This window comes from Peromyscus eremicus, chromosome 6 (genome assembly GCF_949786415.1).
Source record: "Peromyscus eremicus chromosome 6, PerEre_H2_v1, whole genome shotgun sequence".
Lineage (NCBI taxonomy): Eukaryota > Metazoa > Chordata > Mammalia > Rodentia > Cricetidae > Peromyscus > Peromyscus eremicus.
The window spans coordinates 68,492,815-68,508,900 of record NC_081421.1 but is presented as its reverse complement, the minus strand read 5'-3'; the positions used below and the strand labels follow the sequence as shown (position 1 = coordinate 68,508,900).

Here is a 16,086-nt window from a genome sequence, read left to right as displayed (position 1 = left end):
GTATAATTGTTTTCAAGTATATTGTATTCTTTTTTTCCCCATTTTATTCTTCTGTATTTGGGTTTTGCCTGTGTGTATGTCTGTGTACCACATGTGTACAATGCCTACAGAAGCCAAATGAGGCCATCAGTCCCCTGGGACTGGAGTTACAGAGTTACAGATACTTGTGAGCTGTGGGTGCTGGGAAAAGGCCTTTAAACTTCCTTTTTAAACAACTTTTTTTCTTTTCATTAATGTACTGTGGAGCTGGGTGTAGTGGTTCACACCTGTAATCCCAGAGTTTGGAAAGCTACAGCAGAACGTTATGAGTTCAAGGTCAGGTTGAACTGCACAGTAAGACCTTGACTGAAATTTTTTAATTTTATCATAACATGCCATCTAAGCTATCTATAAACATGCATTTAAAAGTAATGATTATTTTATATAAAATAATGGTTATATAGTATTCCACTTTAAACTACTTTAAACTACACCCTGATTTATTTATCCTGTTTACTTATGTTCTTTCCAATACAGTACTTGTACATTTATACTTATTACATGCACTACTACAGTGAATATTCATATATATATATATATATATATATTATATATTTTTTTTTTTCCCCCTTCGAGACAAGGTTTCTCTGTGTAGCTTTGCGCCTTTCCTGGAACTCACTCTGTAGCCCAGGCTGGCCTCAAACTCACAGAGATCCGCCTGCTGCTGCCTCCCTAGTGCTGGAATTAAAGGCGTACGCCACCACTGCCCGGCGAATATTCTTGTATATGTACCCTATATAGAAGCCTGTGTATGGAAAAGCTTTAGATCTGAAAAATTCGTCCAATTGGAATCCACTGGAAAGGTAAATGATTTGGAGTAAAAGTTTTGTGACTACTGGAATTTATTTATTTGCTTTTTTTTGAAACAGGTTTTCTCTATGTAGCTCTGGCTGTCCTGGAACTCACTTTGTAGACCAGGCTGTCCTCGAACTCACAGATCCACCTACCTCTGCTTCCTAAGTGCTGGGATCAAAGGTGTGCGCCACCACTGCCTGGCAACTACTGAATTTTTGTGCCAGAACTACATCTGTTGGATAGGAGCAGTTTGCCTAGAATGACTAGTCAGTTCACAGTGTGGTGCTGGAAACTGAGCACCATGGTTGCATATAGATTTTTATTGAATAATGTGAATAAATTTAGTCTACCATAACAAATAGTACCCCAAAAGTAAGTGATAACTTTCTGTTTTCCCTTATTAGGTTTCAACTTTCTGTGCTGTGGTGTCCACCGTAAGAGAGGTAGATCCGATGTGTGTCTGTGCTAAAGAAGCATGAGCTCCTTGCAGTAACTAGCAGCCAGCTCTTCCCCATAACAGTTATAACACGTGATGTTCCTCTCCCAGGTCAATGATATCTTAACGTGGATGTGTACCCCTTCTCAGTTTTGTTACAGTAAATTAGCCCCAGCTTTTTTCTTTTTGATTTTTTTTCTTTTGTTAGTTCAGCTCTTTTTTCTTTTCCATTTATGTTATACTTATTCCTTTTGAGTTTTCCCATCCTGTAGACGGGGGTTTAAAATATATGCTTATTCCTGAGCATGGTGTCCTATGTCTTTAATCCCAGTGCTCAGAAAGGGGAGGCAGGAGAACTGCGATAAGTTTAAGACCAACCTGAGCTACATACATGAATTATAGGTGGAGCTGGACTATAGAGTAAGACCTTGTCTTGGAAAAAAATAATCATTCACAGTGATACTTGATAGCGTTTCTAGAACAATTACTACAAGTCCTTATGTGACTTGATTCTCTTAACTCTGGAGGTACATGATGCTATTCTTTCTGTTCCTATGTTCTCTTTCTTTTTCTTTTTCTTTTTTTTTTTTTTTTGTAGGGGTTGGGGTGGGGTTGCAGGAGATTGGTCCAAGACCTTATAGATTTGAATATACTCTATCAAAAATAGTTTGTATTTCTGGGCTGTATTGGGAGGCAGAGACAGGTGGATCTCTGTGAGTTTGAGGCCAGCCTAGTCTACAAAGCAAGTTATAGGACTGTTACACAGAGAAATCTTGTCTCAAAAAAAAAAAAAAAAAAAAAAAAAAAAAAGTTTGTGTTATCTCCAGGCCTTATTTCTACTTTTTATGGAGGAAGTAACCAAGGCCTAGAGAAGTTTAACCAAACTGCCCAATTGGTCTACTCAGTAAATGTTGAACCCTGTGTTGAGACCTAGCAAATCTAAGTGCCTAAATTGTAAAGCCCATGTTCTTTTCTCTCTCTTACTTTTCTTCTTTTTTTTTCCTGGAGCCCATATTTCTACCCACCGTGTTGTTCTTGCCCCTGCTAGTCTGTTTCTCTGGTGCTGTGGATAAACACAGTGCTGTGAACATGGAAGAGGAGCAGCACTCTACTAGATTCCCTGCCCTCCCTTTACTAACCTGTGTGAACTAACTTGGCTGTAAACTAGCTGTTTCTTTCTGAATGTATTCTGCTGAGCCAGAAGTCCTTCAAGAAGGAGAGAATAGCATAGAACGGAACTTAATCTTTCTGATCTCCTTCAAAAGCATAGAAATTCTGAGCTCTTGCAAGCACAGTATATGAGTTACTAGTCATTCTTTCAGAAACTATTTTAAAAGTTAATGTGCAATTTAAAAAAATGATTTATTTATTTTGATTTTATTATTTTATGTGTATGGGTGTTTTCTTGCATGTTTTTCTGTGTACCCCCTGTGTCTGATGCCTGTGGAGGCCAAAAGATTGTATGGAATTCCTTGGGGCTATGGTTACAGATGGTTGTGAGCTGCCATGTGGGTGCTGGGAATTAAATCAGGTCCTCTGGAAAAGCAGTCCGTGCTTAATCTCTCTAGCCCTGTTAACAAATGTTTTTGCCAAGAATTAGTAACTAATCTTGTAGACAAGTACAAGATATCTAAAAGAAACTCTTGAGTTTATCTATTGGAAGTCTTCTTTTGGTCTAATATAAACATAGCAGTGAAAAGCCATGCTGTTTTGTTTTAAATTTTTACTTATTATTTTACTTATTAAAATTTACTGAGTGTATGAGTGAGAGAGAGAGATTTGTGTGGGGACATGTATATGTGGAGGGCAGAGGACACTTGTGGACTCAGTTCTCTCCTCTCACCTTTACCTGGGTTCAGAAGATGAACTGAAGTTAGTAGATTTGCATAACAAGTACCCACAAGTACCATCTTGCCAGTTTTGCTTTTGTTTTGTTTTTGAGAAAGGTCTCATGTAACTCGGGATGGCCTTGTACTCAGAGAGATCTGACTGCCTCTGCCTTCCAAGTGCTGGGATTAAAGGAATGCTCCTGGCTGACTTCTGTTTTGTTTTTGTTTGTTTTTTCTTTTTGAGACAGGTCTCTTTATGTAGTCCTGGCTGTCATGTAACTCTCTGTTTACATCCACCTGTCTCTGCCTCCCAAGTGCTGGCTTGTGCCACCAGGCTGGCCCAGCTAACATCTTAAGCAAAGACAAAAAGGTACTTTCTGAAATGTGTTTGTTACTCTATTCCTATAATCCTAGCTAGTGTAGGAAGATTGCTTTAAATTTGTGAGGGCAGCCTGGGCTATATATCTCGTGCTAGGCTAGCCTGGGTAGAGACCCTGTCTCAAAAAAACAAAACCATAAAGAATACCTGTACTTGCTGGGCTTTCTGAGCCAGGTGGGTATGCTGGAAGCAACTTAGGAGGCTAAGGTAAGAGGATCATTTGGGCAATATAGCAAGACCCCCATCTCAAAATAAAAATGCTTATTATTATTTTGTTTTGTTTTTTGAGACAAGGTTTCTCTATGTAGCACTGGCTGTCTTAGAACTTGCTCTGTAGACCAGGCTGACCTTGAACTCACAGAAACACCCCTGCCTCTCCCTCCTGAGTGGTAGAATAAAGGCATGGGCCACTGAGTCTGGCTAGGCCCAGCTTTGTTGTTTGTGAAGCAAAGTTTTTTGTGATTTTTTGAAGTGAGACCTATAACTCACTTCAAACTCATGTAGCAAGGTAGCACAGATTAGATCCTTCTGCCTCTGCCTCTCAGGATGGTGGAAATAGAAATATGTGGTATCACAGCTTTCTTTTCTCCCTCCCTCCTTCTCCTTTTCCCTCCCTTCTCTTTTTACCTCCACTTTCACATCCTCCCCACTAGCTGTTTTTTTTTCCATTGCCCTCTCCTTAAATCTCCCTCCTCTGTATCTTGGAATGTCTTAAAAAGTTCAGTTCCTTACAATTTCACTGACAGACACTTCAGAACAATATTTCTGCAGGTCTGGGCATGGTGCAAGCCTGCAGTTCCATCATGTGGGAGGTGAATAAGAGGATCAGGAGCTCAAGGTCATCATCACCTACATACTAAATTGGAGGCTAGTCCATAACTGTGAAAGACACTGCCTCAAAACCAAGAAAGGGAGCCGGGCAGTGGTGGCGCACGCCTTTAATCCCAGCACTCGGGAGGCAGAGGCAGGTGCATCTCTGAGTTTGAGGCCAGCCTGGACTACCAAGTGAGTTCCAGGAAAGGCACAAAGCTACACAGAGAAACCCTGTCTCGAAAAACCAAAAAAAAAAAAAAAAAAAAAAAAAAACAAGAAAGGGGAGAAAATAGTTCTATAGGTAAGTAGTCTTTTGAGGGGGTAGAATGTACAACAATCACAGTATTATTGTTGTATCTACAAACTTAAGAATAATTGTGGCTAGAAATGCAGTTCAGTGGTAGGACATTTATTTATTGTGTCTGCATGTGTGCGAGGGTGTGCGTGCCACAGCACGTGTATGGGCAGTCAAAGGGCAACGTGAGAGTGGGTTCCTTCCTGCCATTGTGGGTTTCGGAGATAGAGTTCAGGTCATTAGGCTTTGGCAGTTGCCTTCCCTCTCAGTGGTCTCCGAACCCTCAGGCCTTGGATTTGTTCCCTGGAACAAACAAGTAAAGAAACACTGGATAAAAATTATTATTTGCCAGGTGGTGGTGGGGTCGCCTTTAATCCCAGCACTTGGGAGACAGAAGCAGGCAGATCTCGAAGCCAGCCTGGTCTACAGAGGGAGTTCCAGGACAGCCAAGGCTACACATAGAAACCTTGTCTTAGGGGGGAAAAAAGAATTATTATTTAAATTTTCTCTCTTAAGGCTTCTGTCTACATTTTAAAATAGTTTAATTGTGTGTGGGGAGGATGTTTTGTGCTATGGCACACTTACGGAGGTCTGGTGTCTGTTCTCTGCTTCCATCATGTGTCCTGGGATCAGACTTAGGTGGCAGGCACCTTCACCCACTGACCCATCTTGCTGGTTCAGTTGTTTTTCCAGTCAGCATCTAAACAAGTTAGGTAAACGTGTCTCTTAAATCTTAATTTAAATAGCCCATACTCCTGGTAGTAAGAGCCAGATGAGATGGATGTATTTGGTTTTTGTTTTGTTTTGTTTTTTTTCGAGACAGAGTTTCTCTGTGTAGCTTGCACCTTTCCTGGAACTCACTCTGTAGCCCAGGCTGGCCTCGAACTCACAAAGATCCGCCTGGCTCTGCCTCCCAAGTGCTGGGATTAAAGGTGTGCGCTACCACTGCCTGGCTGAGATGCAAGCTTTTAAAAGTTTTATACTAGCTAGGCGGTGGTGGTGCATGCCTTTAATCCCAGCACTTAGGAGACAGAGGCAGGTGGATCTCTGTGAGTTCGAGGCCAGCCTGGTCTACAGAGGGAGTTCCAGGACAGCCAGGGCAGTTACACAGAAAAACCCTGTCTCGAAGAAACAAAAAAAAAATAAATTTTATACTAATAGGTAGGGTGATGGTATGTACTTGTAGTCCCAGTCTCAGGAAGTGGAGGCAAGATGATCAGATGTTTAAGACCAGCTTTGCTGTATGTTTGATGAGGAGTTAGAGGCCAGCCTGGGCTATATGAGATCTTGTCTTTTTTGTTCATTTGTTTGTTTTTCCAAGTCAGGGTTTCTCTGTGTAGCCCTGGCTGTCCTGGAACTCACTCTGTAGACCAGGTTGGCCTTAAACTCTTAGAGATCCACATGCCTCTGCCTCCCCAGTGCTGGAATTAAAGGCTGTGCCACCACTGCCTGGCTATTGAAGATATTTTAAACAAATGCTAGAAAAACTTTCTGATGAGCAATAGTCTATTGTTTGTATGAGACAGTATCACATGGTCCAGGCTTTCCTTGAATTCACTGTGTAAATAGTATGACCTTGCTTCCATTTTCCAAGTGCTGGAGTTAAGGAGAGTACTGCTAGCTAGGTCTTCCAGGCATGCTCCCCCCCCCCACCCCCCACCCCCATACTGGGAAATAGATTCAGATCTTTATGTTCTAGGCAAGTATTCTATCCTAGCCTGATGTTCTGGTCTCATCTGTGGAGGTAAAGCTTTTTATTGTTTTGTTTGGACCTGAAGTTTACTGTGTAGCATACTCTTCCTTGATGAACTAGCAAGCTTCCTGCTTTGATAATCCTGCTTCAGCCTCTGAAGTGCTGGAACTATAGGCATATGCTGCTAGACTGAGCTCCTTGGGTATCTGTCTGTCTCTTGGGCCCTTTCTCCTTCTGCCATGTGTCACTGACATTTTCTTTGATGGTTAAATGTATTAAGAACAGTTGCTAGTCTTGGTGGTACACACCTTTAATTTCAGCACTTGGGAGGTAGAAACTTGGATCTCTGAGTTGGAGGCCACCCTGGTCTACAGAGTGAGTTCCAGGACAGCCAGGGCTACACAGAAACCCTGTCTCTAACCCCGCTCCCAAAAAAAAGAAAGGAAAAAAAAAGAACAATTATGCTTCCCGTTGAAAATAGTAACACTGGGCTGGTGAGGTGGGTCAGTGGGTAAAGCTTGATAACCTGACCTTGATCCACAGCCCCCACATAAAGGTGGGAGAGAACTCATTCCACAAAGTTGTCCTCTGGCTGCCACACGTATGTCATGGCTCACATGACACACATACCAGACACATAATGATAAATTATGAAAAGAGAATTTGACCATATGAGTTAGAAAGGGGGTAGAATAAGAATGGAGTATGCAGCCTGGTGTTATACCTTTAATCTCAACACTCAGAGGCAGAGGTAGGCGGATTTCTTGAGTTCAAGGCCAGCCTGGTCTACAAAGTGAGTTTTAGGGGCAAGACTACACAGAGAAACCTTGTCTCAAAAAGCAAAAAAAAAAAAAAAAAAAAAAAAAAAAAAAAAAAAAAGAATATGCATAAGGCTCTTGTAAGTATGAAAGAGGAAAAAAGAGCATTTAAAAGTGCTCTTGGCTCAGCTGGTGAAATTACTAGCCATGTAAGCAGTCAAGTTTATATCTGGATGTGGTGTCTCATTCCCCCCCCCCCCCACACACACACACAGGGTTTCTCTGTGTAGCTTTGCTCCTTTCCTGGATCTCGCTCTGTAGACCTGGCTGGCCTCGAACTCACAGAGATCCGCCTGGCTCTGCCTCCCAAGTGCTGGGATTAAAGGCATGCACCACCACCGCCCAGCAATGCCTCTCTTTTGTAATTCTAGCAAGAAGGGGGTGGAGATAGAATCAGGGAAGGTCATGAGCCAGGAACCAGGAAATAAGCAGCGTAGAGGCCAGTAAATGAGTGAGTGAGTGAACAAAGAAAGAAGTGAATAAATAAATAGTTTTTCAGAGTTGTCCTCTGATAGCTAAATAAATGATCAAGGTGCATACACATATACACACAATAAGTAAGTCAGTAAATTTTATTTTAAATGGATTTGGTATTAGTGTGAGAGGCAATAAGTAGTTCATCACAATGTTTAGTTTGACTTAAACCTTGACCCTCATAGTGAGTTTGGTAGAGGTTTTGTGACTGTGTTTATATATACTTAAGATTTTTTTCTTTTTCTTTCTTTCTTTTTTTTCTTTTTTTAAGCAGCAGCATCTGGAAACAGGAGAGCCACAGGATCTGAGGTGAGTTTTATATATTGATTCATTGTTGCTAAAAGTATAATTCTGGCATAGGAGACTCTATCCAGGTATGTCCAAACTTCTGACATCACAACACACTGCTGTCATGTACAGAGTTCATACTTGAGAGCCATGTAATTGAGTTACAAAAAGAAAAAAGAAAAAGGACTGGAGAGATGGCTCAGTGGCTAAGAGCACTGGCTGTTCCTTCAGAGCTCCTGAGTTCAATTCCCAGCAACCACATGGTGGCTCACAGCCATCTGTAGTGGGGTCTGATGTCCTCTTCAGGCATAAAGGCATACATACAGATAGAGCACTCACATACAGAAAATAAATAAATCTTAAAAAAAGAAAAAGAAAATGGCAAAATATCTCAAGGTATTTTAAGTTTATGGTGTTATGTTGGGTCATATTCAAAGTTATCTTGAGTGTATGTGGGCCATGGGTTAGACATGGCTATCATTTTCTCTTTGTTTATGTCTTGAAGAGTTAGACAAAATCTGTGTGTGTGTGTGTGTGTGTGTGTGTGTGTGTGTGTGAGAGAGAGAGAGAGAGAGAGAGAGAGAGAGAACATTTATTTGACATGTTAATTTATCCAAAAAACCCACATGCAACTGCATAAAAAGAGTCATAATCTCATAACACAGCAGTAGTCTAAAATAATGTACAAATAATTATGGACTAGACTATAGGATTTAGTGCAAAAATCACACTATACAGAAAAGTTTGAGTCTTCCAACTTCTCTGACTCCAGTACTGAATATGTGTCTTTACATTCCTCAGCTTCTTCCAAGTCCTTTTCCCTTTCTGAGTCTGTTGAAGACTCAATATGTGTGGCCTCTTAACTTGTGCTGGCAGTCTGGGATTGTCATCCAGGACCTTTGCAGGCTCCCCTCCTGGGTTTTTGTTTGTTTGTTTTGTTTTTGTTTTTGTTTTTTTGTTTTTTTTTGGTTTTTTTTTTTTTTTTTTTTTTTTTTTTTTTTTTGGTTTTGTTTTTTTTCCAGACAGGGTTTCTCTGTGTAGCTTTGCGCCTTTCCTGGAACTCACTTGGTAGCCCAGGCTGGCCTCGAACTCACAGAGATCCGCCTGGCTCTGCCTCCCGAGTGCTGGGATTAAAGGCGTGCGCCACCACCGCCCGGCTGTTTTTGTTTTTTGAGACAGGGTTTCCCTGTGTAGCTTTGGAGCCTGTCCTGGAACTCACTCTGTAGCCCAGGCTGGCCTCGAACTCACAGAGATCCACCTGCCTCTGCCTCCACAGTTCTGGAATTAAAGGTGTGTGCCATCATATCCAGCTATAATATCAAAAGATGTTGATTGAGCATATCTTTTGTTTTTGAGTTTTAGTGGATTATTTATTTATTTACTTGCTTTTGAAGCAGGGTCTCATTGAACCAAGTCTGGCCTCCCACTGTGCTTTGTTTAAGGCCCCTGAGGCTGACCTTAAACCCCAGATCCTCTGCCTTCCCTCTTGAGTGTTGGTATTACAGGCATGTCCCACCACACAGGCTTTGTAGTGCTTCAGATAGAAATCAGGGTTTCTCACAGACTGAGCAGGCACTCTACCAGTGGAGCTATATGCCTGATCCTTGTTTGTTGTTTAGAGACAGAATCTCATTCTGTACTCAGGCTAGCCTGGTATTGACTATGTAGTATGAGGTAACTTGTAACTTTGGGCAATCCTCTTGCCTCAGCCTCCCAAATAGTGGGATTGCAGGTATGTTTACACCTGTATGTTTACCCTTTCCTGTGCAGAATATCTTCGATTTGCTATTCTTTCCCCACATGGAGATGTTCTAGCCCCATTGTTTCACTCCTATGCTTGTGTCAGGATTCAGAATGCTAAACTGGCACTTTTTTCTGAGATTTCAGGTTTTTCTTTTACAATATCTTTAAAGGTCTTTGAGGTAATATATTCTTACTATTTTAGTTATTATTTTTGACCTGATACAGCTCAAACTCACTATGTAACCAATATTGGACTTGAACTGCTAGTCATTCCCCCTCCCCCGTCCCAAGTAGTGACAGAGCTTATAGGTAATCACTACCATGCCCTTTTTTTTTTTTGGTTTTTCGAGACAAGGTTTCTCTGTGTAGCTTTGTGCCTTTCCTGGAACTCACTTGGTAGCCCAGGCTGGCCTCCAACTCACAGAGATCCGCCTGGCTCTGCCTCCCGAGTGCTGGGATTAAAGGCGTGCATCACCACCACCGCCCGGCTACCATGCCCTTTTATTAAGGGCCTTGACTATTAGGTCTTAAGATTGTGGAATACTGTTTTCACTAGTCTTGTCCTCTGGATTCTAACTTGATAGATATTAATGACATGGAGAGTAACTTGGTGTTGGTTGCACTGGCATATTGACTCCTGGGAATAGCTAGTTAGAGTCTGCTCTGATGGTTTTATTCCTTTTCTATTTCTGGAACTAACAGTCCTTTAACTCATCCTCCCAAATGCTGGGGTTATAAGTATGTACCATTACCTGGCCATATATTAATCTTAATTCTTTGTTTTTTTTCTTTAGGTACCGTTTGCCTCTGTCATGCCTGTCAAGAAAATAGGCCACCGAGGTGTTGATTCCTCTGGAGAGACTACATATAAAAAGGTAAGTCTGGACAGACTGGCTGGAACATCTTACTTTGGTAACACACCAAGGGCAATACTGTTGTTTTCTTTTGTTGTTTGCTTTTCTTGAGATTGTGTCTCCTTCTAAAACAGGGTGATCTGGAATTCACTATGTAGTTGAGGCTGGTTTTGAACTTCCTGTTGTCTTTCTTCCTCAGCCTCCCAAGTGCTTAGATTATAGGTATGAGCCACCATGTCTGGCCAGTACTGTTCTTGATACTGCTCTCCACAAACTATTCCATTTGGTTTTTCTTATTTTGTTTGTTGGTTTGTGGTTTTGTTTCATTTGAGACAAAATCTTTCTATTTAGTCTTGATGGGCCTGGAATTCACTGTGTAGACCATGCTGTCTCAGACCCACAGAGATCTGCCTGTCTTTGCCTCCTGAGTGAGTGAGGGAATTAAAGTTGTGTACCACTACACCCATCCCATTTGTTGATAGACAATGAATATAATGTAACTTGTGTTTTGAAATTAATTCACAAAGAATGAATTATTTTCTTTTTATATATGTGATTAAAGGAGACTGTTACTAATGAAAAATCTAGTGTTGGTTGATACTATCTTTTTCTTTTTTTTTTTTTTTTTTTTTTTGGTTTTTCGAGACAGGGTTTCTCTGTGTAGTCTTGGTTCCTGTCCTGGATCTCACTCTGTAGACCAGGCTGGCCTCGAACTCACAGAGATCCGCCTGCCTCTGCCTCCTGAGTGCTGGGATTAAAGGCGTGTGCCACCAACGCCCGGCTGATACTATCTTTTTAAAAAAAAATTTAAAAGTGGGGTTTCTCTACATAGCCCTGGCTGTTCTCAAACTCACTATGTATGCCAGGACAGCTCAAACTCACAGAGATCTACCTATCTTTGCCTCCTAAGTGCTGGGATTAAAGGTATGCACTACCATGCCCAGCCATGGTTGATACTTTCATTGAATGGAAGAAATTGGATTTCATTATTAGATAGAAATATGTTACTGAGTCCTAAAAGGCCACTTTTTCCCTTGCCACAGGAAACCTGAGTTTTTGTTTTTGTTTTGTTTTGTTTTCCTTCTTTTTGAAAATGGGTCTTTTCCATACCCCAGGCTGATCTCAGATTCACTGTAACAGAGGATGACTTTGAATTCCTGACCCTTCTTCCTTCCATCTCCCGAGTTCTCTGAGATTTACAAGCATGCACCACACCTACCTGGAGTCCTGTGTCTCTGGGTTTTGTTTTGTTTTGTTTTGTTTTGTTTTGTTTTTGTTGTTGTTGTTCTTCTTCTTCTCCTCCTCCTCCTCCTCCTCCTCTTCCTCCTCCTCCCCCTCCTCTTCTTCTTTTTTCTTCTCCTTCTTCTCCTTCTCTCTTCCTCCTCCTCCTCTTCTTTTTTCTCCTTCTCCCTCTCCTTTTCCTTCTCTCCTCCTCCTCCTCCTCCTTTTTGTTTTGTTTTGTTTTTTTGAGACAGGGTTTCTCTGTGTAGCTTTGGAGCCTGTCCTGGAACTCGCTCTGTAGACAAGGCTGGCCTCTGCCTCCTGAGTGCTGGGATTAAAGACATGTGCCACCACCGCCCGGCTTTTTCTTTTCTTTTCTTTTTTCTTTTTCTTTTTCTTTTCTTTCTTTTTTTTAAGACATGGTCTCATAATGTAGTCCAGGCTGGCCTTGAACTTGCTATATACTGTTGGATACCTTACAGCTAGAGTTACAGGCTGCTGTGATCCCCTGTTGTGGGTGCTAGGGACTGAACTCAGATCCTCTGGAAGAACAGCAACCCCTCCAGACCCAATTATCACCTCTAATACATTTTCCCTCTGAAATTTTACTGTTTTCACATTTCTCAGAGTTATCCTGATAATTTTTTCCATCCTTTTTCTTCTTTCTTTCTTTCTTTCTTTCTTTCTTTCTTTCTTTCTTTCTTTCTTTCTTCCTTTCTTTCTTTCTTTCTTTCGTTCTTTCTTTCTTTTTTTTTTTTTTTTTTGAGACAGGGTTTCTCTGTATAGACCAGGCTGTCCTGGAACTCAAGAGATTCTGCCTCCTGAGTGCTGGGACTTAAGGAGTACACTACCACCACCTAACTAAATTTAGTATTATTTTTTGTTTTATGGGTGTTTTGCCTTCATGTATGTCTGTGCACCACCTACATGCCTGGTGCCCAGAGGCCAGAGAAGGTGTTGGATCCCCTCAAACTGGAGTTACAGATAATTGTGAGTCACCATGTGGGTGGTTGTACCCTCTGGAAGAGCAGCCAGTGCTCTTAACTCTCCCTCTCTCTCTCTCTCTCTCTTTTTTTTTTTCCTTTTTACATTTTCTGATTCTTTTTAAGTTGCTAAGTCTCAAGTTGCTCAGTATTACCAAGCAAATTTGTACATTTTAACAGTGGCTGATTTGCAAAGTGACTAGAAACCAGTCTTCCAGTATCTTTTCTTCCACACACACAACCGTGTGTCTTCAGACCCACGGGATCTGATTCCTTCTTCTGACCAGGATGCTGCACACATGTGGTACTTAGACATACATACATGGAGGCAAAATACCCATACACAAGTTGAATTTTTCATGTGTAGTGCTTTTTCTTTTCTTTCTTTCTTTCTTTTTTTTTTTTTTTTTTTTTTTGTGTGTGTGTGTGTGTGTATATGTGTGTGTGTATTTGAGACAGTATCTGTGTATTCCTGGCTGACCTGGAACTCTGTGTAGACCAGTCTGGCCTCCAAATGCACAGAGTTCCACCTGCTTCTGCCTCTGAAGTGCTGGAATGCACGACCATCCTGGCCATGTTTTCTTTTTTTAATTAAGAAGCTTTTTGTTTGTTTGTTTTTTACTACTTTAGTGTTCTTGGAATACTTGTTCTTCTTTCAGAGGACCAAAGCTATACAGTCAAATCAGAATCTCTGTTAATGTTCATTATATTCTTTATCAGATGAATCAAATGTTTGGAGGGGCTCAGCTACCCCCAGGGCAAGTAGTAGTAGTAGTAGTAGTAGTAACATGGAGCTCTTCCCTAACTGAGGCCAGCACAGATTGTCCTCCCTTGCTGTTCTGAATCGTCACTGGTTTTAATCGTTTCTAGGTTGAATTGCAATGTAGAGGACTGGGATAGCCTAAATACTGTCTAAACTATTGGAAGGGCGTTTGCTTTCAAGTGTTTCTTCTTACAGTTCCATCATGGGTTTAGTGGGTTTGATTGATTGGTTTGGTTTCTTAAGTCCAAGTGTAGACCAAGCTGACCTAAATTTGTAAATTTCTTGTCTTAACCATTTAAGTGCTGGGATTCCAGGTGTGTGCCTCTATGCCCAAATTTCTCCTTGGTTATTATTGGTATGGTCAGACTTTTGTTTGTTTTCTTTTAGGGGTTTCAGAGTTGAAATACAGACAGAGTCTTTGTTTGGGCTTGAACTTAAGGCAGTCCTCCTATTTCTGTGTTCTGGGATTATAGACATGTGCCACCATCCCCAGACTTTGTTTAGACTTGATACCAGAACGTTTCTGTCATTTCTTTACTGTTTTTTAGACAACTTCATCAGCCTTGAAAGGTGCCATCCAGTTAGGTATTACCCACACTGTGGGCAGCCTGAGTACCAAGCCCGAGCGAGATGTCCTCATGCAAGACTTCTACGTGGTGGAGAGTATCTTCTTTCCCAGGTACAGAGGTCAATTCATACTTAAGAGAGTGTCCTAGACAGTCGGACTTTCTTTACATCAATCTTGGGGCTCTAGTCTAATTTCTTGTCAGTCCTGAACCTTCTTGTGAACAGGGTAAGTGAGATTAGACAGTTCAGACAGCAGGCTTTGCTATAGGCCTATGGCCAATGGAACGTCATAGATACAAACAAACAAACAGCCGGGCGGCGGTGGCGCACGCCTTTAGTCCCAGCACTCGGAGGCAGAGGCAGGTGGATCTCTGTGAGTTCGAGGCCAGCCTGGGCTACCAAGTGAGTCCCAGGAAAGGCGCAAAGCTACACAGAAACCCTGTTTCGAAAAACCAAAAAGAAAAAAAGAAAAAGAAAACAAAACAAAACAAAAAAAACCTTATTTAGGCTAGTGAGGTGGCTTAACAGATAAAGATAAAGCCTAACAACCTGAGTTTGATCCACATGATGGGGATAATTGAATCCTGCAGGTTTTCCTCTGACTTAACACATGTACCAAGGCATGTATGCTTGGGTGCACACGCGTGCATATATACACACACACACACACACACACTCAGAATAAATGTAATCTAAAAAGTTTTCAGAGCCGGATAAGATGGCTCAGTGGTTTAGAGCACCTGCTGCTTTTTCAAAAGACGTAGGTTCATTTCCTGGCACCCACATTTTGGCTCACAACCATTTGTAACTCTAGTTCCAAAGGATCTGACACTTTCTTGGCCTCCAAAACTACCAGGCATATATATGGTTCATAGACATGCATGCAGGCAAAACATTCATACACACAGAATTAGCTGTGTTTGGTGGTGCCTGTAATCCCAGCATTTGTGAGGCAGAAACAAATTAATCTCTGTTAGTTCAAGGCCAGCCCTGGCTACATAGTGAGACTCTATCTCAAACAAACAAACAAACAAAAAACAAGAACAAACTTTTAAATGACTTAATGCCTTGGCTAGGAGGCAATGTTGTGCCTTTGTTCCACAGATTGACTTATCTTCATCCCTGTTGTGTCTCAGAAGTGTTGATGGGCATCTCTTTCAGCATCTGCCCAGGGTGGATTCCATGGGTAATGGGGTCTAGGAAGTTAAGGTTTCTTTATATTCAACCCACAGTGAAGGGAGCAACCTGACACCAGCTCATCATTACAATGACTTTCGTTTCAAGACCTATGCGCCTGTTGCCTTCCGTTACTTTAGAGAGCTGTTTGGCATCCGGCCTGATGATTACTTGGTAAGTTTCTTGTCACAGAATCTGTGATTATAAGGTCAGAGGACTATTCCAAAAAAGTATTGCCCTCTTCCACCATCTTCTTTAGTGTTGTTTAGAATGGATGTTTGTCTGTGCCTGATTTCCGTGATAGGCAGGCCCTAGCATATCTGACTCTTAGTGTCTTCTCTTGTTTTCAGTACTCCCTTTGCAGTGAACCACTGATTGAACTCTCCAACTCTGGAGCTAGTGGTTCCCTCTTCTATGTGTCCAGTGATGATGAGTTCATCATTAAGACAGTCCAGCATAAAGAAGCGGAATTTCTGCAGAAGCTGCTTCCGGGATACTACATGGTGAGTGAGGAGCGCTGGCAGAGGCTGCCCTCAGCCGTACCAGTCTTTGTGTCTTCATGTTGGGGTTTGCGTTTACTTAGAGGTCAAAGTCAAGACAGACAATTTTTTTGGTGCTTTTGGTTTTTAAGACAGTATCTTCCCTGCTGCCCTTGAACTACTTACTGATCATCCAGCTTCTGCCTCCCAAGTACTGGAATTACATGTGTGCCGCCACCACACTGGGTTTAAGTGGTGCTGAGCATTGAACCCTAGGCTTTGTGAATGCTAAGCTAGCACTCTTTCTGATGTGTGTGTTTGTTTTGAGACTGGATCTTCCTGTGTGGCCCAAAGCCATTCCTGAACCTCCTACCTCTGATTCTGTGGTATCAGGATTATAAGTGGCCATCACCGTGCCTGGGTTAATACTGTTTTCTCTTT

At 41.7% G+C, this 16,086-nt stretch overlaps 1 protein-coding gene across 4 annotated transcripts in view; it reads left to right on the top strand.

The window, feature by feature from the left end:
- The window catches only part of Pip5k1a (phosphatidylinositol-4-phosphate 5-kinase type 1 alpha), a 44,831-nt gene that overhangs the window by 12,479 nt on the left and 16,266 nt on the right, over positions 1-16,086 (top strand). The window contains exons 2-7 of one of the 4 annotated variants that reach the window (XM_059265814.1): positions 1,239-1,277; positions 7,843-7,880; positions 10,397-10,477; positions 13,972-14,102; positions 15,223-15,340; positions 15,517-15,669. In XM_059265814.1, coding sequence (XP_059121797.1) covers positions 1,239-1,277; positions 7,843-7,880; positions 10,397-10,477; positions 13,972-14,102; positions 15,223-15,340; positions 15,517-15,669 — 560 coding nt within the window. The remainder of the gene's footprint in view (positions 1-1,238; positions 1,278-7,842; positions 7,881-10,396; positions 10,478-13,971; positions 14,103-15,222; positions 15,341-15,516; positions 15,670-16,086) is intronic. The other 3 variants (XM_059265815.1, XM_059265817.1, XM_059265818.1) reach the window with 3 other exon arrangements.